Below are 24,128 nucleotides of genomic sequence, written 5' to 3' on the forward strand. Positions count from 1 at the left end.
TTGAGCGATAATCCTGTTTGTTTGCTGTGAAGGGGGGGCGGGGGGAGGCCGTCTGTCTGGTAGGTCACTATGACTCACCTGTTTGAGGGAGGGGGACTTCTCTCATTTTACCGTGTATTGTCATTACTCTCATGCGTTCATGTAAGGTAAATGAGTACTTAACACAGCTTCGGGCTGATGGTCGCTGGAGTCCAGCTGTCCTCGCAGTGACGGCCACGGCTCGGTTAGCCTCCGTTTTCAGGATGTAGCTAGATTGTACTTATAGGAAAAAACAGAAAATGTAGTGTATCGTTAGTAACGTTTGGGCCCGCGCATACGGGTCGTTCCCGAGTTCTGATGGTCGGACTTACGATTTTTTTCAATTTTACCGTGGTGAGCTGGCGACAGACATTCAGTAGAAACCTACTTCGAATTTAGAATTTTGATTTTATTCCCGGGAAGGCGATACGCGGTGCGATGCCGTCTCGCGATGCTGGGCGGCGATCCGCATCTCCCGGTCTTTCGTGCCGAGTGTGTATCGTGTGCATTTTCGACAAAATATTTTCGATTTACGATGGGTTTCGCGGAACGTGACCCCATCGTAAGTGAGGGACCACCTGTACATACGTACTGTATATATACAGCCATTCCCAGACCTCACCGACCGGTCGGCTCTCGAAATGAACGTAAGTCGGGCGTATGTTAGCGGGGCACGTAGAAGTCGTATACCTGTACAACATCTTTTTATCCTGCTCGATTTTTATTAACCAGCTTTATTAATTGACATTTTATATGATTCTGTCATTTTTTCCTTTTATTTCAGATTCTTTATTTTATTCTTTGTCATTTTTTATTTTTAGTAAGTTTAGTGGTACACGCTTTCGAATTTGATCTTCCGTCCACAGCATCAACAATTTTTCCATTTCGTCGATGGGCCCTCGTCGTTGCTTCGTTATTATCGTAGACTTCATACTTGCTCAACCTTTCACTGCTTCTCAGTCGCATTTACTTTTTTCCTCCTTCATATCGATTGATTACCTTCGTTTTCAATTCCAAATCGAGCGTCTTCCTCGGCTTCGTTCCGGATCTGTCAGCGGGGAATGGGCTTTTCCTCTTGTTCGTCATCATCTTCGGGGTTTAATACGGTAATGGTTTAATCCACGAAAATTCGTTACATTTACTTGAACAACGCACCCTTACCAAATGGCAACTGAGGGAGATGCTGGATGCGCGCGATGCCGGGATATCGTCTGACGGTCACTATCGTACTCACGCAGCCGTCGGCACTGGCGGACATACGACCAAGAGTAATTTTTCCATATTCATAGATTTTTTTTTTTTTTTTAAAAAATCTACACAATTTTTTCTTCAGTCGTACATACGGATGGTTGTAAGTCACGTAGGTCGTAAGTAGGGGAGAGACTATATATACACACAGGCACAATGCATACATAGACACACGTGTGTATAGTTTACCCAGGTACGTGTGTGTATGTATGTATAAAATGTAATATTTTAACTGGGAATTACTATATTACTGCGTAGTCCATTCTCTGTGCGTTTGGATGTCACCGGGATGTGCTGCTGCTCTTATGGCCTCCACTCGACCCCTGTGCGGATGGAGCTGCAGCCGGGCAACGCGGATGGAGATGGACCCTGCGGTCACTCTGCTTTCCTCCTCACTGACCCGGGCTGCCTAGGCCGGTGCGCGTCGGGCGAGGTGTCCCCCCCCACCCCGACGGAGCGGACGTTTCTCGCCCTTGTTTCAGAAACACGTCTCCGTTGGAGCAGCCCTCTCCGCTCCGTGCCTCCGTGCCTCGGAGCCGGCGGGAGCCTGGATGCGACGGTCTGCTCGTTTTGGGGAACTTATCCAGCCTTCGAAATTTCCCCTTCTCACCACAGGTGTCCTTATGAAATGGCGCTGTGATGTAACTTCGATGATGTGCCGCTTCCTAAACCTAGCTGTTTAGCTGAGTTTGCAGAACGCATTGAGCTATAATTTAAAAAAAGAAGAAAAAAAAAAACGAGAACCGAAATGGGTTTTCAGAGAGAAAACAAAGGCAGCCTTTTGCACCTCGGCGAGGGCCCGAAACGCGGCACGGCTCGTAAACGCCGGAGAACCATAAATAATCCTCGGTCCCGGGTGCTCGACGGGACTGATGAAACGACAGCGCCAGGCAGGGAAGCGCGATGCCCGCGGCTCGAAGCGCTGCTTTTGGAGCTTGTGTTTTCTTTAGTTTTTTTTTTTTTTTTTTTTTTCCCCTTCCTTCCCCTTTCCTGCGGAGTTTAAAATAGTTTTGAGCTGCGAAGACGCAAGCTTCGTCGGCGGCCGTTCGTGGCAGCTGCGGTCGAACGACGGCGCCGGGCCCTTCGGATGGCCCGCGTAGCGTTGCACGTGACTTTGCAGTTAGACGCACTCCGTTGCACGATCATTTAAAGTATTTCGGCACGGAACACCGCTCTCGATTCCAGCAGATTCTCAGCTCGTCTTCCCCTTTGCGCCAAGACGCGTCTCCGCGCCACGGCTCATTCGGGGCCCTTTTAGGTGAGCGTGGAGAGGTGCGAAGAACTGGGGTTTTGCAAAACTGCTCATGGATCACGGTGATCAGAAACACAAGACAGGCTTTGTGCAAAAAATCACCTGTCGACTCTCTGCGCAACAGTTCGTGAAGGCATGGGGACGGATTCGGCCCACTGGGGGCGGAGGTCGGGTTCTGCACGACGACGTGTCTCCCCGGCCTCTGCTTTCTGCTCGCCGCCCAGCCGTGTTGAAGACCTGCTGTTGGTGCCAAGTGCTCGCACCCAGGGTACCACTGCGTTTGCCAGTCTGTGTGTGTGGGCTGCTGCCTCTGTCCTCTCTTCACAGCATCCACTTCTATGGCTTGTTGTTACATTTATCTAGCAGACACTTTTCTCCAAAGCGACTTATAGCGGATACTATGTAGTGTTATCAGCCCACACACCTTATTCACCGCGGTGACTTACACTGCTAGATACACTGCTTACACTGGGTCACTCATCCATACATCAGTGCAACACACACACACTCTCTCTCTCTCTGTCACTCACACTGTGGGGGAACCTGAACAGCATGGATTTGGAGTGTGGGAGGAAACCAGAGCACCCGGAGAAACCCACGCTGACACGGGGAGAACATGCAAACTCCATACAGGCCGAACAGGGATCGAACCCGTTTCCTCTCGCACCACCCAGGCGCTCCGTGCTGTCTGATTTTTGTAGTGATGGTGCAGAAGCGGGCGATTGAGTCGTTGCACCACCTCGCAAGCACAACTGGCGTTGAGTGAAATGATACTCGTGCAGCTGAAGGCCAGATTTCATCATAATTTTTTCCTCTGGGGTAGATTTCTGCGTACTGGGGGGTTGTTCTGTTTGACATCACACATATAATAGGTTTATTTCAGTGCACTTGCTTTGTTCATATCTTTGTTCACATCTTATGAGCTGGTAGCATAGGGGTTAATGCTGCTGCCTTTGGACCCGAAGGTTATAGGTTTAAATCCTACTATTTATTCATTTCTGAGATGCTTTTCTCCGAAGCAACGTACATCTCAGAAAATACTGCGTGTTCATAACATTAGGAGAAAGAGACACTTAGATGCAGACGCGTGATTCTTAAGTGGTTAGTTTGTTTCTCTCCACCATATAAACCAATGTTCATCACATGAGTAGCCGCATAAAACTTTATCAGAATATTGACTATTCCTTCTTAGTAATTAAAAATATATACACACACACACACACACACACACACACACACACACACACAGTCTGTGACTGCTTGTCCCGAGTGTGGATGCGACAAGCCGGAGCCAAACCCGGCAACACAGGGCGTAAGGCTGGCAGAGGAGGAGACGCAATCCAGGACTGGATGCCAGTCTGTTGCAAGGCACCCCAAGCAGGACCCGAACCCCAGACCCACCAGAGAGCAGGACCCTGCCAAACCTACTGCACCATCGCACCCACTAAAAATATATATATATATAAACATTTACGTTACATTACAGGAGTCGCTGTGTAAAGGTTTATCTGGACTTGATCTTAAAGTTATGATGCATGAACATTTACACCTTACATGAACTTAAGAGATGATGGGTGAAGTGAGTCTGGAAAAGGTGAGTTTTAAGACCCTTTTTAATTGTGGACAGAGATTCAGCAGTTCTGAGTGACAGGGGGAGGTCGTTCCCCCACAACGGAGCCAGAACCGAGAACCTTTGCGCTTTACCTTTCGTGCGGGACCACCAAGCGGGCAGATGAGAGTAGGAGTCTACCACCAGTTATAAGTACCCTTGAGTAAGGTCGCTCCCCCAAATTGTTCCAGTAAAATGATCCAACTGTAGAAATGGCCAAATCGTTATGAGTAACGTAACATTGTACGGCACTTTGGAGAAAAGTGCGAGCTAAATGAATAAATGTTATTGTACTGACTCACTTTTTGTTTTAACTGGTCTTTGGGGATGTTTCCGTTTCGGAGTGCACATCTCATCAAGAGCTTTTTGCGGAAATAGCTTGTGTGAAACTTCCTAAAACACTAAATCACTGTCTGAAGACATTTCAAGCTGTTTATCTAAGGAGGTGCCTTCCTTTTCTTATCACGCAGGGAACTGGTTCTTCTGCGGTCAGATGGTCAGGTCAGGGGTTAACCTGTGGTATTCACCATTCCGTATGGAATTTGTTTCTCATTCTTAAAAAGTAGACTCCGGTCTTTGGTTTTACAGAAATATTTATTCTTTTGCTCTGCCTAACTGAGGAAAAAAGCAACATTTACAGAATTAAATTCAATGAATGGCCATATGTTGATGTCTAAGTTGAAGAGCATCTCCATGTATCTGCTATGCTTTTCAGCCCTTCTCACGCAACCGAATGTGGAAGTAGAGCCGCCTCCTTTCTCATCCTTTCTGCGCTTCCCATGTACTGCTTGACATTTTTTGTGTTTTGTGTTGCACCGGGTGTCGGTTTCATGTTTTTTGTCGTCAACGCTGCTCAAGTTTGTTGGGCGATCCTCCTTTTTGAAATGTATAATTAATCGGCAATCTGCACGTGTAGTTGCAGGAGTCCACATGTTCCCGTGCTTCTTGGGGGAGCTCTGCTCTCCAGTCCTGTTTAGACCTTATTTATTAATTTTCCTTCACGCCCTTCTCCAAAGGGACTTAAAAAGTTAGGTTTGTGTGGTTCGAATTTTCGGCCCATTTGTACAACTCTGTAATTTGTGCTGTAGCACTTGTGGTTAAGTACCTTGCTCTAGGGTACTACAGCAGGAGTGGGTAGGAGTGAAGCGGTGAGCTCTTTGCTGACCCACATGCTGCATGTTTATTGAAAGAATGTGCTGTCGTTTTTTTGTCAGCACGTAGCGTGAAGATGGGTGAAGTGTGCTTATTGAGACCATAAGAGACACTTGAGAAAAGACTGAACTTCCAGCTGTATGAATGTGGGCTTCCCTCCTCCTTCAGGCCACATCTCCACAACTCATCCACAGGGAGGTCCACGTGTTCAGCTCGCCAGCATCCAGTGACACTGACACGTTCTCCCCCACCACTCAAGTAGCTGCACCTTTCCCGTATCTTCCTGAATACAGACGGTCCCCGATTTACGATGGGGTTACGTTCCGATAAACCCATCGTAAGTCGAAAATGCACTTAATGCACCTAACCTACTGAACATCGTCGCTTCTTATCCTTAAAGATGGTCGAGATGGTCGATTGCGAAAGTCCAAGTTCACGTGCGATGACCATTAGGGGTTTACTGCCTTCATGCTGGACGATTATCTTGAGTTTCTCCTCAACAGTAATTTCTTCCTCTTCTTCTTCTCACCAGTAGCAGGAGAGACAGATGGCGTTTCGTATACATTATGGATGCACAAAACACAACGTAGATACCGGGGGGTATCCAAAAAACACTGGCAACACAGAACACTGTAGAGTATCGGCTGTATACGCTAGCAACCGTGTGGCAGACTGGGAGATGCCCAGCATCATGAGAAAGTATCGCACTGCAAATTGCTTGCCGGGGGAAAAAAAAAAAAATCAAAATTCAAAGTACAGTTCTACCGAATGCATATCGCTATCGCACCACCAGAAAGTCGAAAAATTGGAAGTCGGACCATCGTAACTCGGACCGTCTGTACTAGCGTTTTTATACAGCTGGTCATTTATTTTGTCTAGTTCTGGCTACAGTAACACAAACCGTTGGACATACCATCAACTTTAACGGATGGCGATGTTTAATATGCTAAAATCTCTGGGGAGCAAACATTAGATGTGCGAGATAATATTTGCATGCAAAGGCAAGGGGAAGTTTTTTTAGGAATTATGCACTCATATAGAAACTGGTATCATGAACGATATGACTGTCCATCATCCCACTTATGGTTCATCATCCCAAACTAAGTAGATTTCGTCTAGAGTGTTTGTTTTGTTTTTTTTTTGCCACTGCGTGAATCCTTGGAGACTGTAGCTACATCCTGCATTAATGTAACAGATATTGATTTGTCCGCTGTGCTTTGTAAACTGGTGTTTTGTTAGGCTGGAATGGCTGTTATTGAATCAATTGGTGCTGAATGTGGAACCTGACCTCTCATTCCCATGTCAGAGAGCATCTCGTGTGTTCGCCTGACCGCGGTGCGGTCGCCCGGTTGGTTCCCCCCTGCTACTGCGTGGCTGTCGAAAGTCGAGGTCATTCAGCGGGGTTTCACATCAATGCCTAAGAAAATGTCAGATCTTTCTCTCGAGAGGTTTCTTCATCTCTTCTCCCCCGTTCCTACATTTCCACATTCTCATTACTAGATTTGAATAATAGGCACCTCTTCAAAAGCACTTCGGTACGACCTGTGGGTGTTTGATCAATGTCTTTTGCATGTGTGCATGTAAATAGAGTTTCACAATGCGTGTACTTTAAAAGAATGGGAAAACACACACAGGGGTTTATAGAAGAAGAGTTAAAAAGGTATGAGTAGAATAGACATGAAGGGTCTTTTTATGCTGTCGGTCAACAGCTCATAGGCACGTGTTGGGTCTGCGAGTCCATCTGCCGAGAGACTCTCATCAAGAAGACGATCTCTCCGTAAATCAGGTCCGATTTGTTCTGCTGCCAGGTGGTTCCTTGTCATTTAGCATGAATGGTGCGGTGCTGTCCACATCTGGAGCCTGATCTTACCTGTATAGCCCAACCAGTGTTTGGGAAGAGCAGCTTAACCCAATGAGCCATTCATGGGCAGCCTAGAGCTCACTGTGCCAAAGCGCCTTTTGTCCCTCTTGAATTACTTGTGAAAATGGTTTTGTATTTTTTCTATGTTAGCCATTGTGTGTCCCTGTTACTGATCTACTGACCATTTGTAATACAGACATGTCGCTTAATGATGGCGATATGTTCTGAGAAATGTGTCATTAGGCGATTTTGCACACCTAGATGGTAGAGCCTCAGTCATAGTGTACTTATACACACCTAGATGGTATAGCCTCGATCAGTGTACTTATACACATCTAGATGGTATAGCCTCGATCAGTGTACTTATACACATCTAGATGGTATAGCCTCGATCATACAGTGTACTTATACACACCTAGACGGTATAGCCTCGATCATAGTGTACTTATACACACCTAGATGGTATAGCCTCGATGTAGTCAAGAGACTCGGTAAACATGAGATTTATGACACTGCTGCCGGCATAACAAGGCATACTGTTTTACAGTAAACTTTTTTATAAGTAGAAAGAGTACACTGTAAAATAACAATTAAAAAGGACAATTTAGTAAATACATAAACCAGTAACAGGAGTTTATTATCATTATCAAGTATTATGTACTGTACATAATTGTAAGTGCTATAGTTTTATACGACTGACAGCGCAGTAGGTTTGTTTACAATAGCACCACCATGAACATGTGGAAAAAAATTCTTATCGACTAACGACGGCTACGATGTCGCCAGTCGATAAGAATTTTCAGATCCATTATCTTATGGGACCACCGTCGTATATGGGGTCGGTCGTTAAGCGAAACGTCATTAAGTGGTGCATGACCATATGTGTACGTGTTTACATTTTGTGTATGCAATTTTGAAGTGAATTTGGAAGCGAACTTCCTTCTCTATCGTAGACACTAGTCTTTGATCCATCGGTCCCCAGCCGGTGACACGTAATTTGTATGGAAGATTACGGAATGCTAATTTTTGCTCCAAGTAAACATAGCTGATGAGTTTCGCAGGCTCTGGATCAGTAAGCCTCGCTGTATGCTTTGCGCAGAACCAACGACGAGAAACAGCTTGATCATTTAAAGAAAGGCTGGCATTATACAGTCAGAGCGACAGTATTTCCCAAAAATTCAAGAACGTAATGAGATGGGGATTATGCAGCTCTTCAGGAACACTCTTGGTTTGCTTTGGTTTACAGTACTTCTTATGCCAGCAGTGCCGTGTGAAGTTAATTTTGATTCCGTTCGAGAAAGAGGTCTTCCGAAACCTCAGCCGTCGCTGATTTCCCGCGGGTCTTTCGTAAGATCCATTAGCTGCTGTCCAAAAACGCAGTTGATCTCCCAAATTCAAGCCATCTGACCTTTCAACATCACACCACACTCCCAAATTAGGATGGAGTAGGTCATCTGAGTCAATGACAGCCAGGGCCGTATCCTTCCGCTACGCAAGGACGCACACATTTCCCATGCCAACATTCATTGCGTTTTAATCTTTTGTCAGCATGAATTCTTTGTGCAGAAGAATACACACCTCTGCTGGGCAGTTTCAGCCCTTTACAATTGTCACTTGAAAGTTTATTTTCACTCTTGTATTCTAAAGAGGACTTGGTGGTTGGACTTACTGTCTGGGCAAAAGTTCAACCCGCCGGAGTGTGAGATGAAGGCCAGGGGAGCCCCCCCTGCAGGATGTCCTTGGTCCAGATAAAATCTCTCCTGTGGTTGAACGAGGATGAAAAGAGACAGTTTAACTCGGGTAAAGCGTCTCGGGTACAAAGAGACACTCAGAGCTGTAAATTCAATTTCACCTAAGGCAGTAAATAGACACCCATCGACTTACGCAAATAGACCCTTCTTCAACCCCTTACGTAAGTTAAAAGTTGCGTATGTCGGATTCCCCCTCCTTGCCCACCGTTCAGCGTAATAACATTAATAATTTTCCATCTCAGTTCTTGCACCTTGATGATTCTTCGTTATTGCTATTTTCATGCTAACTCTTCCTTTCACTGCTCCTTTATATGTTCAGCATCCTTCACTATCGTATTTATAGTCGATACGGCTAAACCTGGTTCCCGTGCCATAGACCGTAATCTTTGTCCGCCTTCATACTTCCTTATTATTTTCAATTTAATCTCCGAATCGATTGCTCTACGCTTCCGAGACGCTCCTTGTTTTCCTTCGAGTGCACGTTTACCACCAGGCATTGTGAATAATCAAAAGGGTAAAAAATATGGGAAAAAGGCGCTACACTAACGAGAGGAGATGCGTTCACATCTCAGAACATGCAAGAACCGGGAAGATGCATCTTCCTGCCTTGTCCAGCTACGCCAACTTGTGCTTAACGTACTTCAGATGTTTTGCGTAAGGTCTGTCCGCTATAATAATGTGTATACCGGGAATTTTTAACGTAAATTCGGATTCGCGTAAGTCGAGTTTACGTAAGTAGAGGGGTGTCTGTATCTGGAAAGGTTGACACTGGCATATTTTCCTACAATTACATTGCTTGGCTGAGAAGACTCTATCATTTACTGCAAGAGGTCAGGTTCGACATATATCGTCCCAGCGGCTGCGTGCGATTCGGCAAGGTGTAACGCTGAGGGTTTTTGTTTTTCTCCAGTAATGCTGCAGCTCATTAAGCCTTGTATTTCCAGTGCCCCCGGGGATCCGAGAAGTTAGAAGTTTCTCCCGTTTGTGTTCCGTTACCTTAATTTCTCCAGATGAAAGGAATGGGAAATGGTAACCAGATTAATCTCACTTAAATCCCCCCTGCATATTTCCTGCCGTATTTAGTGTTTTTCTCAACTGTGGCAAACGACAAACTCTGCACGTATAAACGTTGTGTAGGGTGGGCGATGACCCAGTTTGGGCGAAAGTGGGCCACATGCCGTGCTCTGCTATTGATTTGTCCTGTATGGACTCGGCAGGAGTAAATGAGCCACGTGGTCGCTTCGGTGCGGGAGCACTAATGGGCCACGCTGACATTAGCTTTGCTGTGCAGTTGTGCACTTTTTTGCTGTCACATGAGGCTAGACGGCAGCCACGGGGAGGTAAAGCCCTCCTAATGTGGACCGCAGCCAGCTCGCGAGAATGTCAACTGTATATTCGTTGGAAAACCTCCCAAAGAGTTACGCCGAAGACCCGGATCTCTTGCAATAAATACGATTGCATTTTGCGGCTTTTAGGTGTGTTCGGCAGCGGCCTCGGTTCATGTTTGTGTTTGGGCTGCTTTCTTGGGTGCTGTCAGGAAGACAGCTTGCGACGTTGGCGTTGGAGTCGAGCTGTAATATCCTTAATTTCCTTTTTTAAATTTCTCAGGGCTCTTTGTTCTTTGTTTTTACCACCGATGGGTTGCGTTGGGGTGCGTTTCGCTCGCCGCTTCCCAGAGCGCTCGCGCGCGTACCAAAGCTATCCGATTACGGTTGCGGGGGCTACCGTGGTACTGAGCTGGAGTCGAGCAGCAAGAAAAGTCACGCCGATCTGAAAGATCGGCAGAGTGCGAAGGCCACAGGAAAACACTCATACCGAACGTGGCTTGAAACGAGAAGGTGGTACGCGCATGGTGGACTTTCAGCCCGCTTTGCTGTACGTGGGCTGGTTAAACAAGAAGCACCCTGCACTCTCCTGAAATGGCCTGATACCTCACAGCACTGCCATATTATATAAACCATTATATAAAGTGTTGCTCCTTTTATAAGGTGCATGGGATTTTTTTTTTAGGACCACAAAGTTGCATGTATGTAGGTTGCCTGTTTGCCCCACCAGGAGGTTGTATGCATGGTTGCTCGATCCGGTTTTGAGAAGGACCGTTTTCCGTGCCCTGTCCAGTAGGACCTTTTCTGACGCCGAGTCTGCGAGATATTGCACTGAATCTAATAATAATAATTGTGATCGTACAACTTGCGATTTTTCACTTCGAAACTGATCGTCAGATGCACCGCGCTAAGAGTTTGGGATGGAGAATGTGAGAATATGTTTTGTCCAAACCTGGCCATCCATCAAACACCATTTAACACACTTGTGTGCGCACACTGTCTGGAACTGCATGTCCCAAGCGGGGGTCACAGCGAACCGGAGCCTAACCCGGCAACATAGAGCACAAGGCTGGAGGGGGAGGGGACACACCCAGGATGGGACGCCAATCCATCTCAAGACACTCCAAGCAGGACTCGAACCCCAGACCCACCAGAGAGCAGGACCCGGTCAAACCCGCTGCACCACCGCACCCCCCGACACACTTGCAACCCACTCAAATGTGTTATGTGCACAGCACACTTTGGAAACTAGAGGCTGGCGCTCAGAGGGGAGTGGGTTTCGTCCCCCTTCGCTGCAGACATTAGTTGAGACCTCTCAGTCGTGGCACCAGAAGTTAAATGAACCAAATGGGGCCAGAATGAACACATAATGTACATAACATTTACATGTGAAAGCACAATGGCTCGTAGTGATTTGCACTCGCTCGTCCGTTAGCCTTGTATGTACTTAGGCTATACCATAAAACACTTCATCGTTCCATATTTGCAGGGCAATGCAGAAGTAACAAAGTCATTTTTAAGCTGTTACAAAGCTAAAGTTGCCATATGGTCTCTATGCTCCAAAGTATTTTGGAAGAGGTTGGGTACCGCTCAACATCTGTTATGTCTCATAACATTCCGATTTCCAGCAGTGAGGGTTTCATTTCTGGGGAAAAAAAGCTTCCGGTATCAGTTCACTGAAGACCAGTAATGTGGCTGAATTACAGGATGCCACACACGCATACACACTGCACACCCCGTTTCGGTGTTTACGTCTAGGAGTGGAAGTCACCCGGGGGTCTTTGTGTACAGGAGACCCTGTTGGCTTCCTTGAATTGAGCAGATCCTGCGAATGGAGTCCAGGACTTCGGAAGTGTGTATCGCACCTTGTCGAGACGCTTCTCGCCTCGCCGCCCTCACCTCCGTCACGCACGCAGCTGCTCGCCTGCTGGCCTCCACACGCTCCCCGTTTGTCCCTCGGTGCGCTGAGCGCTCTAGGGCCAGATGTCTGCACTGGAGGTCATCTGCACGCAACCTGTGGCCAGACCAAGAGCTCTGTAGCGTGGAGGAAAACAGGGCGCCGTGCTTCTGAAGCCCACGTGCTGTCGGACGGTCTTCCGTTGGCGCAGGACACGCCAGCCTCTGGCCTTCGGCTAGCTGCCTTTCCTCCTTCCAGACTACGACGAATTCTAAGGCTTCATATCCCAAATTTCCTCGGGGGATATTTGGGATATGAAGCCTTGGAATTCCTCGTAGTCTGGAAGGAAAGGCAGTTCTGTAGAATATGTGGACATCAAATTCCCGCTTTCGGTTCTTGAAGAGCCTTGCAGTCATTAAGCCAGATTTATTTATTTTTTTTTTTACGTTTTAGAGGGATCACTTGAATTTGTTTGACAGATGTTGCACTCGGCAATGTTTAAAAACAGCCTTTGACCGCTTTTTTTGCCTTCTCAAATCTGCCTTCTGTCGGGACAAGTACTGATACTCTCAAGTGGTATTATCTACCGTGTCACCGTAGCCACTTATTCGTCTGGATGTTGCCCCCCCCCGAGGACATGGTAACATGTCTTGATTACCTCGAGTGGAGTTTTTCCCCCCTTCTGTTGGTTTGCTGGAAGACACCATTTGGGTTGGCACGTGCCCCGAGATTTGGACACGGGCTGCGTTTTGCCTCTTCTCATCATCATTTTAGGGTGAAGGGTGAGTTCCGAGGGGGAGCAAAGCGGGCAGTGAGTGGATCCGTCTCTCTGTACCTTTATCATGTAGCGTAAGAAGCGGCTGCTTTGTTTTTTCTCAGGAGAGAATGGTAGGAAATAAGTTCGGGAAACACGAAGCAGGTGGTATGGAGGAACAATGCAGAACCAGGTTCTCAGGGCTTTGTGTTGCCTTGACAGGAAGGAGGTGGGGGGAGAGAGAGCGAGAGAGAGAGAGCGAGAGAGAGAGAGAGAGAGCACAATACAGTCATGCACCTGCCGACGACGTTTCGTTTAGTAACTGACCCCATATACGACGGCAGTCCCATAATATAATGGATGTAATATTATAATCGAGTTGAAAAATTCTTATCGACTAGCGACATTGTCGCTGTTGTAACGTCGTAGCGCAATACGTTACTCATGTTCGTGGTGGTGCTGCGCTACCAGTCGTATAAAAGTACAGATGCTCCTCTACTTATGATGGTTCGACTTACGATTTTTCAAAGTTACAGTGGTACGATAGCAATACGCATTCGGTATTGAGCTTGCAATTTTGAATGTCAATCTGTTTCCGCGCTTGCGATATGCGGTACGATACTTTCTACCGATGCTGGGCGATGGCAGCGATACTTTGTTGAAAGCATTTTTTTGTGTTTTTGCATCCCATCATGTCTACTAAATGCCCATGTGTGTCTCCTGCTTAAATTTGCCCAGCTGTAGACTATGGTAAGTGTTCTGAGCACAGTTAAGGTAGGCTAGTCTAGGCTATGATCTTTGGTAGGTGCGCTACTGTTGTCTTATTCCACTCACGATTTTTCCATTTATGATGGGTTTATTGGAACAAAACTCCATCATTAGTCAAGGTGTATCTGTATAACACATACACTTATCTACAGTACACAATACTTGATAATGATAATAAACACCTATGCTACTGGTTTATGTATTTACTATACTGTACTTTTTATCATTGTTTTACAGTGTACTCTATACTTAGAAAAAATTTTACTGTAAAACAGTATGCTGTGTTACGCCGCAGCACCATCATAAATCTCATGTTTACCGCATCTCTTGACTCCATCGAGGCTATACCATCTAGGTGTGTATAAGTATGCTCTATGATCAAGGCTATACCATCTAGGTGTGTATAAGTACGCTCTATGATCAAGGCTATACCATCTAGGTGGGTATAAGCACACTCTATGATCGAGACTATACCATCTAGATATGTATAAGCACACTGTATGATCGAGGCTATACCATCTAGGTGGGTATAAGTACACTATATGACTGCGCCTAACGAAGCATTTCTCAGAACACATCCCCGTCGTTAAGCAACGCATGTCTGTATTGGTAGTCCCAGCGAGACTTTATTAATCCCAACGAGACTTCTCCCTCAACACGGCAGCATTTGACATTAATGTCTCTACTCGCACTTCATAACTGCTCCACCAGTAGAAAAAATTTTTTTTTTTTTTTTTTGTAATACCCATACTGCTCTTACCCACAATACTTAGGCATTCCTCTTCTGAATCAGCTTAGAGGTACAGTGAACTCTAGGACGTACTGAGATCAGATTTCTCAGTCAGCCCACACATGGCACTTCACTTCACGCCTGGCTGCGTCTCTGAGAACAGCCCATTAGGGGCACTGGCTAATCCGGTCTGACCTATATTCTTCATTAATCAGAGTCATAAATGATCTTTTAGCCTTATTGACAGTTTATCCCTCATTCCTGTTGTAGTTAAGTGTTTAAAACTGAACTCATTTACACTAGATGTACAGTATATGTGCTTCTGATCCTTGCTGTGTTTTGTGCTTGAGTCAATTTACGGGAGAGGATGTCCTAACAACGAATGTGTGAGCCATCAGTAGCTGAGAAGTTGTCATGCATTTTATGTTTTGTCCTAAAATTGAAATGCAGAGCTGACGCTTAAATGGGCGACACGGTGGCCCAGCAAGTAGCACTGGTGTCTCTCAGTGCCTGAGTGGTGCGAGAGGATGTGGGTTCGATCCCCCCTCACTCTGTGTGGAGTTTGCATGTTCTCCCTGTGTGTTTCTGGGTTTCCTCTGGGTGCTCTGGTTTCCTCCCACACTCCAAAGACATGCTGCTCAGGTTGACCCATTGTGTGTGTGTGTGTGTGTGTGTGTGTGTGTGTGTGTGTGTGTGTGTGTGTTCAACTGATGTATGGGTGATTGAGCCAGTGTAAGTAGTGTATCTAGCAGTGTAAGTCACTGCAGTGAATAAGGTGTGTGGGCTCATAACACTACATAGAGTTCATTGGAAGTTGCTTTGGAGGAAAGTGATAAATAAGTGGAAATTGCAAAACCAAAAGGGATAAACTGCCTGGCATGGAGTCCATGCTTGTGATCTGACTGCCTGCTGCGATGCTGACCGAGTGTAGTGGAGATGTTCAGGCTCAACCTGGTCAAGTACAGTACCTGTCCATAGCATCCTGCTCCTGGGAGAGGTAAATACTGAGCTTTCTCCGTCCACCACCCCAAGCCAGGGCCCTCCGAAACAGCCTTCTGTCCACCTGCTGTGACGCAGGACCAACTGTTTAAAGTAGGTGGGCGGTTGGTTGGTTTGAGTCCTCGCACGCAGTCTCTGCAGAAGGACTTGGGAGAGCTTTGGATTCTCTTTGAAGGAAATGAAAAGGAGAGACGAAAGCTTAGTCTGCGCTCAGGATTTGGCCGAAAATACCCAAGCTGATTGCGATGTTCTTTGTCACGGCGTATCGCGAACGTTTGATCGTCCCCGACCTGCCGCGGGAGCCTGCGACCTCATCTTGAGTTCCTCTCACGGATGTAGCCGGGTAAACATCTCGCGATGGTCCCAGCCCATTTTGAAAAGCGAACGTGGCCCGAACACTTATGAAGTGACACTTTGGTGGTCTTACCCTGTTTATTCCTGCGTTGTGTATTTCGCGGCGTGTCGAGGTAAACAGGTTTCAGCCCGTCTCCAAGATGTTTATCAACCGCTGCGGCCTGCGGGATGTATCGTGGCAGGTTTTCCGAGCTGACTTGGTGATGGCATTCCGGGAATCTTTGCCACCAACAGACTCTTAATGGACAGGGAACCAGTCGCCCCACGTGGGGCATTTACACTTGTCCGCAGTGCCGACACGGCAATAAAGCGACCCTCTTACGCTCCATTTAATGCCCCCGTTCCAGCGGAATTAATCCGATAGGTTTGTTCAGGTTGAATTGCACGGTAGGGGACTCGTTGCTTTTTCATGATCGGCATAGTTATTATTTTTAAATGACGCGGGAATATGTGGACTTGAAAAATGCAAATGCGCTCGTCTCCTTATTCGGTCTCCCAATATCCATTTTTTTAAACTATCCACTCCGAGATTATTAGTATAACTTATTAAATTGGTCCGGATTGTCATTTTCCCGCTCCGCAGAGCCCGGTCCAAGCCTGCGACATTTGGTCCGGCACGATACGCTAATTTTGAAATTTCTTCGCATGGCTGTGTGAGAGAGGCTGTGGGATCCATTAAATTTCCTTACTATTCATTTATTTAAATGTGACATATAGCCTTCGTCCTCCTCGGGCCGGTCTGCGCGTGTTATTACTGTAAGTTAACTGTGTGAAATCTCAGAAGAAGTGTGTGCATGTGTGCGAAACACGAGGCAGCAGGTAGTGTAGTGGTTTGTGTTGCTGCCTTCAGATCCGAAGGTTGTTGGTTTGAATCCCACCTGTATCTGTAGTGCCCTTAAGTACTTGCTCCAGTTTAAAAAAAAAAAAAAAAAGAAAAAAAACATCCAGCTGAGTAAATGGGTGAATCATTGTAAGCTGCTTCGGAGGAAAAACATCAAATAAATGTAATTATTTCTTCCAAAAAAAATTATGTAGACTAAAGCCCTCATGAAGGAAAGTTCTACGAATAGCTTACCCTGTAGACCCCCAATTTGTGGTTTATGGGGTATCCTGGCACCAGTATCGGCGGCAGCAGCGAGAGGGGCCGAGAAGAAAAAGAAATATAATACGTATTTAAATTCTGTACTCGTTAACAAAGTAGAAGAAAAAAGTCGAAACATGAAATATAAGGAAATAAAAAGAAAGTTTGTTGTTCTGACCTCTGTTCCAAGTGTAGAATGGTGAGGAAGCTTTGATCCTCATAATTCAGAAAAGCTTTGCAGATGCATTGGAGTAAAAAAAAAAAAAAAAAAAAAAGTTTTTAAATATTATTTTCTTGGAACAAACTGTGTAAAAATCGAAAAAAAAATATATTCACATATTATATTACCTTTTCCTTATGACATCAGGCATCATTTAGGGGTCACCTTGGGGTTGGGCTCGAATGATCTGGAATTTTTGCTTATGAAAATGATGAAATAAGTCGTTTCATCCAGTTTTTCTGGATTTACTTGGTTTTAGTAGGACTAGTTAATGGGGGGGGGGGGGGGGGGGGATGGCTGTATGGTCATTGAGCTAAATTGGTACTAATCTAGATAACTGATGTTTCATGGAGATTTTCCGAAAAAGACCAAGAAGACAAAGAAATGCACGCAGACGGCGAGGTCTGATCGCGTCTGACGTCGGGCTAAAGGCCGGGTCTCGACGCGAGGGTCTGCTCGCTAGCCACTTCCTGCGCGGGGCCCCGCGATTGGCAGCGTTTCCTCGGCAACGGTCAAAACAGTCCCTCGGAGTGGCAGGAAGCGTACAGAAAAAGGCGAGCGAAGGTCTGCCGCTGCCGAGAAACGCGTCTGCGCTTTGACGTGAGCCTTACCAGGACCGTACCTCTCCGAGTCACCTTCGCCGGGGACCGTCGCTGCCCTCAGATGAGCTGTCGAATGTTGTCATTTCCTCCGTCCTCCGCTTAGGGTTTACGTTACTTTTAGCGCACATCTAAGTGGGAAATATTCGATGCCCACGTCTCACCCTCTCCGAGTCCCGGACTTCCCTTCTTTTTTGTGAGGTTCGCTGCGGTAACGGGGCAGAGGATGCAAGTCATCCTTCGTGCGTCAGCTACAGATGGTTGGATGTACCAGCAACCCCCCCCCCCCCCCCGCTATGCATATGCGCGCACACACACACACTGTGAAGACATCAGATGATCAGTGAACATTTCACCCTGCAGTATAACTGTATAACTCTTCCCTTTTTCACATATTACAGTTTTCCCAGCTAAGTTTGTACGTATCTCCGAAAAAAAAATCACTAGGCAGGTGATCAGGAATCGTCGATATTCTGAGTTTTACGCAGCTAGTCGTGTGATGAACGTCGGTTCATATGGTGGAAAGAAACAAAGTAACTGCGCTTATTTTCTACGAGATGATCGTCGCTTTGGAGAAAAGCGTCTCGTAAGCGAATAAGTAGAAATGTAAGTCGAATAGCTGAGCCTAAATCTGTTTGGATGGATGTTGTTTGATATGCAAATGAGGAGGCCCTTTGTGGGTCGAATACTTCCGATATTGCTCACCTGTCATGGGACAAATGGCGTTTCACACACTTTTGTCTCTCATGGGTATCTGATTGGTGGATCTGGTGAAGTTATCTGACTCTTTCTTTTTGCTTGCTGGTTTCAGGAGTGTTTCTTATTTATTTTTCTTTTTGGTCTACATCTCCAAAAGTGGCTCACACTTTCCCAGATAAATAATTCATATTTGTTTTTGGCAGTAGGGTCAGCTATACCGCCCTCTTTGAAATGTGATGAATTTGCATATTAATGATGGCATGAATAATGTATGTTTCTGCCATAAAGTATTATGGGCACAATTGGTTGTCAGAACAAACAGGGGAGCCAAAGGGTGTCTCTTTAAAACAATAGTAAAAGTACTCTTGAGCTTCATTTGCATATTCTAACTTAAACTGCCCATTTGTACTGATTTGAGTTTCTTTCACTGGCATCTATAAAGAAAATCAATTTCACTTAGATTGTCCTCCTGAAACACCCACCTTAATTTATTATTTCTAGACCTTTCCGGGTTTTGCTGTGATACAGCCTTATGATGATTAAACTTTTCATAAAGCGGTTTGGTGGCTCAGAACTGCTCCCTAGGTTAGGTGGACAGACAGTCTACATCGAATCTAAACCTGGAGCGAAGCGCCGTACCTGTCCAAGGTTACTCAGTTTTTTTTCTAGAAAATAACATTTGGGAATGATGAAATGTTATGCATGTTATACGTGAAGGATGAAATGTTATACAGCGAGTAGCACTGCTGTCTCACTGCGCCTGGGTGGTGCGAGAGGACGTGGGTTCCATCTCCGCTCAGGCTGTGTAGAGTCTGCATGGGTTTCTTCCGGGTGCTCTGGTTTCCTCCCACAGTCCAAAGAAGTGTTCGTGATGTGGCGTTGAAGACGACCCGGTGGCACAGCAAGTAGCGCTGCTGTCTCACAGCGCCTGGGTGGTGCGAGAGGACGTGGGTTCGATCTCCACTCGGTCTTTGTGGAGTTTGCAGGTTCTCCCTGTGTCTGTGTGGGTTTCCTCCAGGTGCTCTGGTTTCCTCCCACACTTCAAGGGCATGCTGTTCAGATTCACCCATAATGTGTGAGTGAGTGTGTTCCACTGATGTATGGATGAGTGACCCAGAGTAAGTAGTGTATCTAGCAGTGTAAGTCACCACGGTGAAAAAGGTGTGTGGGCTGATAACACTACATAGAGTTCATTGGAAGTCGCTTTGGAGAAAAAAAGTGTCTGCTAAGTAAATTTAAATGTGAATTTACATGAGCAGATGACTAAGGAATGTACTTTGGCCAAGGAGGATGTCGGCTCTGCTTACTGTTTCAGGTCCGTCAGGATGTTTGCAGGAGTAGCGTACAGGACTTTTGCCCATGTCTTAAATGCTAAACCAAGATCACTTTCCCCATGTGGATTAATCCAGAACACTGTGCTCGCACAGAATCCGGAGACCTGGATCGAGGCTCCGTTTCTCACATTCTCTCTGAGAGAGAGCTGTGCGAGAGTCCCACCAGAGCCATGTCAGAAGAACCTGGCACATGGTGACACATGGTGCCCACAGATCGTTGGGTTTCAGGTCAAAAAACAGCTTCCTGACCGCAGTGGAAGCTAATGCTGTGCGCGCGTGTGTGTGTGTGTGTGTGTGTGTGTGTGTGTGTGTGTGTGTGTGTGTGTGTGTGTGTGTGTGTGTGTGTGAGTGTGAGAGAGTACACTCCTGCAGCCATATTTTGCAGAATCAGGGGGGAGGAATCAGCTTCCTACAGAGCGGACACCTTTCAAGAGCCAAGCACCAGCAGTTTTGGCATAGCAGATGCTGGCTGTACTGTGGATTACCAGGCAGGATCTGAGCACAGTGGGTGGTGCTGGAGGGGAACTGGGGAGGAAATGAATTCCTACCTCTGTTTCTCTATTGCTTTGAGCTCCTGCTTGTTTTTTTCCCCCCTTTCTGCACTCTACTTATAAGCTAGACCAGCGAAACTGTGAGGAGGAAAGCGGTAACTGTGCCCTCGTACACCGTGGAGAAAACGGGTTCTTCTGGATGAGGATCCACCGATGGACACTGCAAGGGGCCGGACAGCTCTTAATTTTATACTTATTACTACTGATGTCTTGCAGCCCTAGGTCTAGATCAGTGTCTTGGAGATGATCATAATACCATATTGAAGGTTGATCGCTGGGCCATAATTTTTGCATTGCGTGGAATCGATAACCTAGCGAGGAATGCGTTGTATCTCTGTCATAACAAAAATATTTACATTTTGTCCAGAGCATCTTACACCGTCAAGGTTACAATCATTTACTCATTTATACAGCTGGGTAATTCTACCAGAGCAATTTAGGGTAAGTACCTTGCTCAAGGGTACTCCAGCGGGAGGTAGGGATCGAACCCGTGACGTTCGGATCCAGAGGCGGCAGCGCTAACCATTACGCTACCAGCTGTCCCCTAAATATTTAATATATATATATTTAATATAATTTGCGCAAAATGATTTGTAATGAATCGATATTTTGTCCAGCAGTCAGACACATGCGCTTGGGACAAGTTATCAGCGGAAGCACAAGTAGATGTCCTGGTGCTTCTCCTATCCCTTCTGGAGCACAGAAGGTGTATATGAGCACACCACGACTTGGAGATCACTGTGAACATGTGAAAGCATGTTGTTACAACCTGCCGGTCATCATCCCAGAGTGATCCCTACGTTCTCCTTGCCTTTTGGCCATTCGGCCACACTTTCGCTTTGCTGCTGGTATTGTGCGGCGTCCCTCTTCGAGAGTTTCGTTTCGAGAGCCTCGGGCCATGCTGACGGATTCAGCAGAGCTTAAGCTAACATCCTGAGTAAGGCTTCCTCAAATTACCCCGCCCCCTCGCCACCCCACGGGCTCACGCCGGTTGAAACGGCTCACGGAAGCGTCGGCCTTCTCCCGATCTCCTTCCGTGAGCCTTGCGGTCAGCGCGCTTCTGAAGGTGCCGAGGGATCTTCTGGAGCTGATGCTCAATGCAGCAGCATGAGCCCCTTGGTCCAGCTGTCACACCAGCTGTTCAGCCTGAGTGCGAAACCAGAGTCACGACACGTGAGAGCACTCTTCAGAACGCAAGGAACTGCCCCTAGAGGTCTTACGCTCTTCTCTGACTGGTCAGGGCCTCATCACCTTCCACCTTTCATCTTCATACATTTCACGTACAGTGCGGTGGCTGAGATTGAATACGTTGCGGGAAGATGCTACCGTTCATGTGCTTTCGCCACGAATCGCTTTCCTAAACAGCCAAAAGCCCCTTTTGTCTTTGTCATCTGGGAGTGCCGTGTTTAATCCCTAAGGGGAACGTGCGAGGAGGAGATGTTCCGGAAGGGTGACGGACACCTCTGTACCTGTTGTGTTTCAGCGCTGGCTAGCTTCCGGGGGACTGTGCCGCATGGATTGCCGCTGGAGATCGGCGACACAGTTCAGATTCTGGAGCGATGTGAAGGTAACTCCTGTTTTTGTGGCCTACATTCAACGTCCGTCCCCCGTCCCCCCACCCCCATGTAGACTCAAAGTTGAGAACAAAGCACGCTGTCGACTACCGGAGCCTCAGCTATGTCATGCAGTTCCTGCATAGTTTCATACCCCCAGCACTGGGGTGCAGGGAAATGCTCAGTTATTGTGTTTTTGACATGGACCACACACACACACACACACACACACACACACACACACACACACAAAATTAGGATCTGCATTCCAGAAGGCACTTGACCTGTGTGCAGATTAACCGTGTCTCTTTCCAGCGCCGTGGAGCCTCACAACAAATTCGGAGCAGGTGTCTGCGGGATGGACCCCCTCCTCCAACTTTGTCATTTGCGTGACGTTTCTCAGCTTATTCTCTTTGAGAATCTTTCATTGATCTCAACTGCGGGGGGGCTTTTAAATAGTGGAAATACAATGGAGCTGCACCCATTTCGGTTTCGGTGGTCGAACTGTCTGAAACGAGCTGAAAGGACACAGACGGGTCATCGCACACGCGCGCACACGCCCGCACACGCAGAGTCTGAACCCGCTTGTCGCGGCGAACCGGAACCTAACCCGGCAACACAGGCCACAAGGCCGGAGGGAGAGGAGACACACCCAGGACAGGACGCCAGTCCATCACAAGGCACCCCAAGTGGGACTCGAACCCCAGACCCGCCACGCAGCAGGACACAGACAGGTTATTGCAGTGTTTGATTCTACTCTCGGGTCACGTCGACACTTCGTGCTGCCGTACACACTAAGACCATTTGGACCGTAGGGCTGTGCTGCGCACTTTGTTCCTTACGCTGTGTTCGATCAGTGGTTCCCAAAGTTTTACCGGAGGGGCCCTTTGTCCTGGCCTGGCAACCCAAACTACTGGTACATGCGGTGTTCATGACCAACCGTGTTGACGTGTTTTGTTTATTCATTTAGTATCTCTGATGTAAATACATAATGATTTTCAGAGAGTTCAACGTTAATTAAAAACAAATCTACATGGAGCTGAGGCTATGATACTGCTTAATTTTGTGGGTAAGCTCCTCTAAGTTTGGTTCAATTACAGCACACACACAAACACACACACACACACACACACACACACACACACACACACACACACAGCCTGTCCCAAGTGGGGTCGCAGCAAACCCGGCAACACAGGGCATAAGGCCGGAGGGGGGAGGGGAAACACCCAGGATGGGACGCCAGCCCATCACAAGGCACCCCAAGCAGGACTCGAACCCCAGACTCGCCAGAGAGCGGGACCCAGCCAAACCCGCTGCGCCACCGCACCCCCCTCAATTACAGCACCATCTATGATATTGCACTCAGATTAGGGTTCTCCTTAATGATGGGTTCCTCGCTTGCCCGCTTGACACGAATATTGGATGTGAATAAACTCAGACATTATCATATTAATTTTAGCACGCATGGATACTGGACTGCACATCTGGTTCACCGTGACCTTGCCAGGATAAGGGGTTATTGAAATTGGAGATGGGTGGTTGGTTTGATAGATGGATAGATCAATGCATGGATGGATGGATCAATGGAATGGACGGCTGGATGGGTGGATAGTTGGTTTGATAGATGGATGGATGGATCAGTGGTTGGTTTGATGGATGGATAGATGGATGGACACTACATTGTCTTCACCTCTCCTGTTCATATTGTTCCAGTAAGGTAATCCCCTTATGACAGTGATATATTCCTATTTTTGCAACTGTGTTGTGACCTTCAGGAACACTGGCTCACAACCATGGGTTGGGAAACAACTGAGTTAGATGGTACAGAGGAGTCAGGACCCCATAGACTGACCTTGTTATAAAAGGATTGAAGCAGCTTCAACACCGTGCTGAAGATTTTGAGTAGAAAAATCGAATTGTCACGTGTTTTAACACCAATTACCCCCCAGCAGAAACAACCACTTCAGCTATTTACCCAACAGATATTGTCTTCCAAAGTGAACACTGTAGGGTCCGGTTTGATTTTGCTGGGACTCGAACCCGCAACCTTTTCCCAAGAAGTACGGTTCTTTGAGCGCCGCTCCACCTGCTGCCGCACTGCACCGCGTTTGTTAGGATTTGAATCTTCGGTTTAAGATTTTTGTATGGCCGCGGCTTCGTAACTGGGTTAATCTGAGCTCCGGATCCAGAATATTCCTCCCATTGTGGGGCGTCTCCCGGCCAAGCGGATCACTTTTAGCAAAACGGTATGATTGTCATTATGGCATCATATTCCCAGGCAAAAAGAGTGCCCCCCACCCCACACCCCCAACCAGCCCCTCCAGTGGCCCTTCTGTTGTTCCTGTTTAGATTCCTGCTGTGTCACAGCAC

At 46.9% G+C, this 24,128-nt stretch overlaps 1 protein-coding gene and 1 long non-coding RNA gene across 8 annotated transcripts in view; one reads left to right on the forward strand and one right to left on the reverse strand.

The window, feature by feature from the left end:
- dock4a (dedicator of cytokinesis 4a) overlaps positions 1-24,128 on the forward strand; it is a 79,505-nt gene that overhangs the window by 6,565 nt on the left and 48,812 nt on the right. For all 7 annotated transcript variants that reach the window (XM_029247145.1, XM_029247150.1, XM_029247147.1 and 4 more), the window contains exon 2: positions 21,686-21,769. In XM_029247145.1, the coding sequence (XP_029102978.1) occupies positions 21,686-21,769 (84 nt within the window). The remainder of the gene's footprint in view (positions 1-21,685; positions 21,770-24,128) is intronic.
- On the reverse strand, positions 12,444-16,824 carry LOC108920918 (uncharacterized). The gene is made up of 3 exons (XR_001965014.2): positions 16,794-16,824; positions 15,334-15,531; positions 12,444-13,081 (listed from the first exon to the last, which is right to left on the reverse strand). It is a non-coding gene; the product is annotated as an uncharacterized LOC108920918 (long non-coding RNA).

This window comes from Scleropages formosus, chromosome 21 (assembly GCF_900964775.1).
Source record: "Scleropages formosus chromosome 21, fSclFor1.1, whole genome shotgun sequence".
In the NCBI taxonomy this organism is placed as follows: Eukaryota; Metazoa; Chordata; class Actinopteri; order Osteoglossiformes; family Osteoglossidae; genus Scleropages; species Scleropages formosus.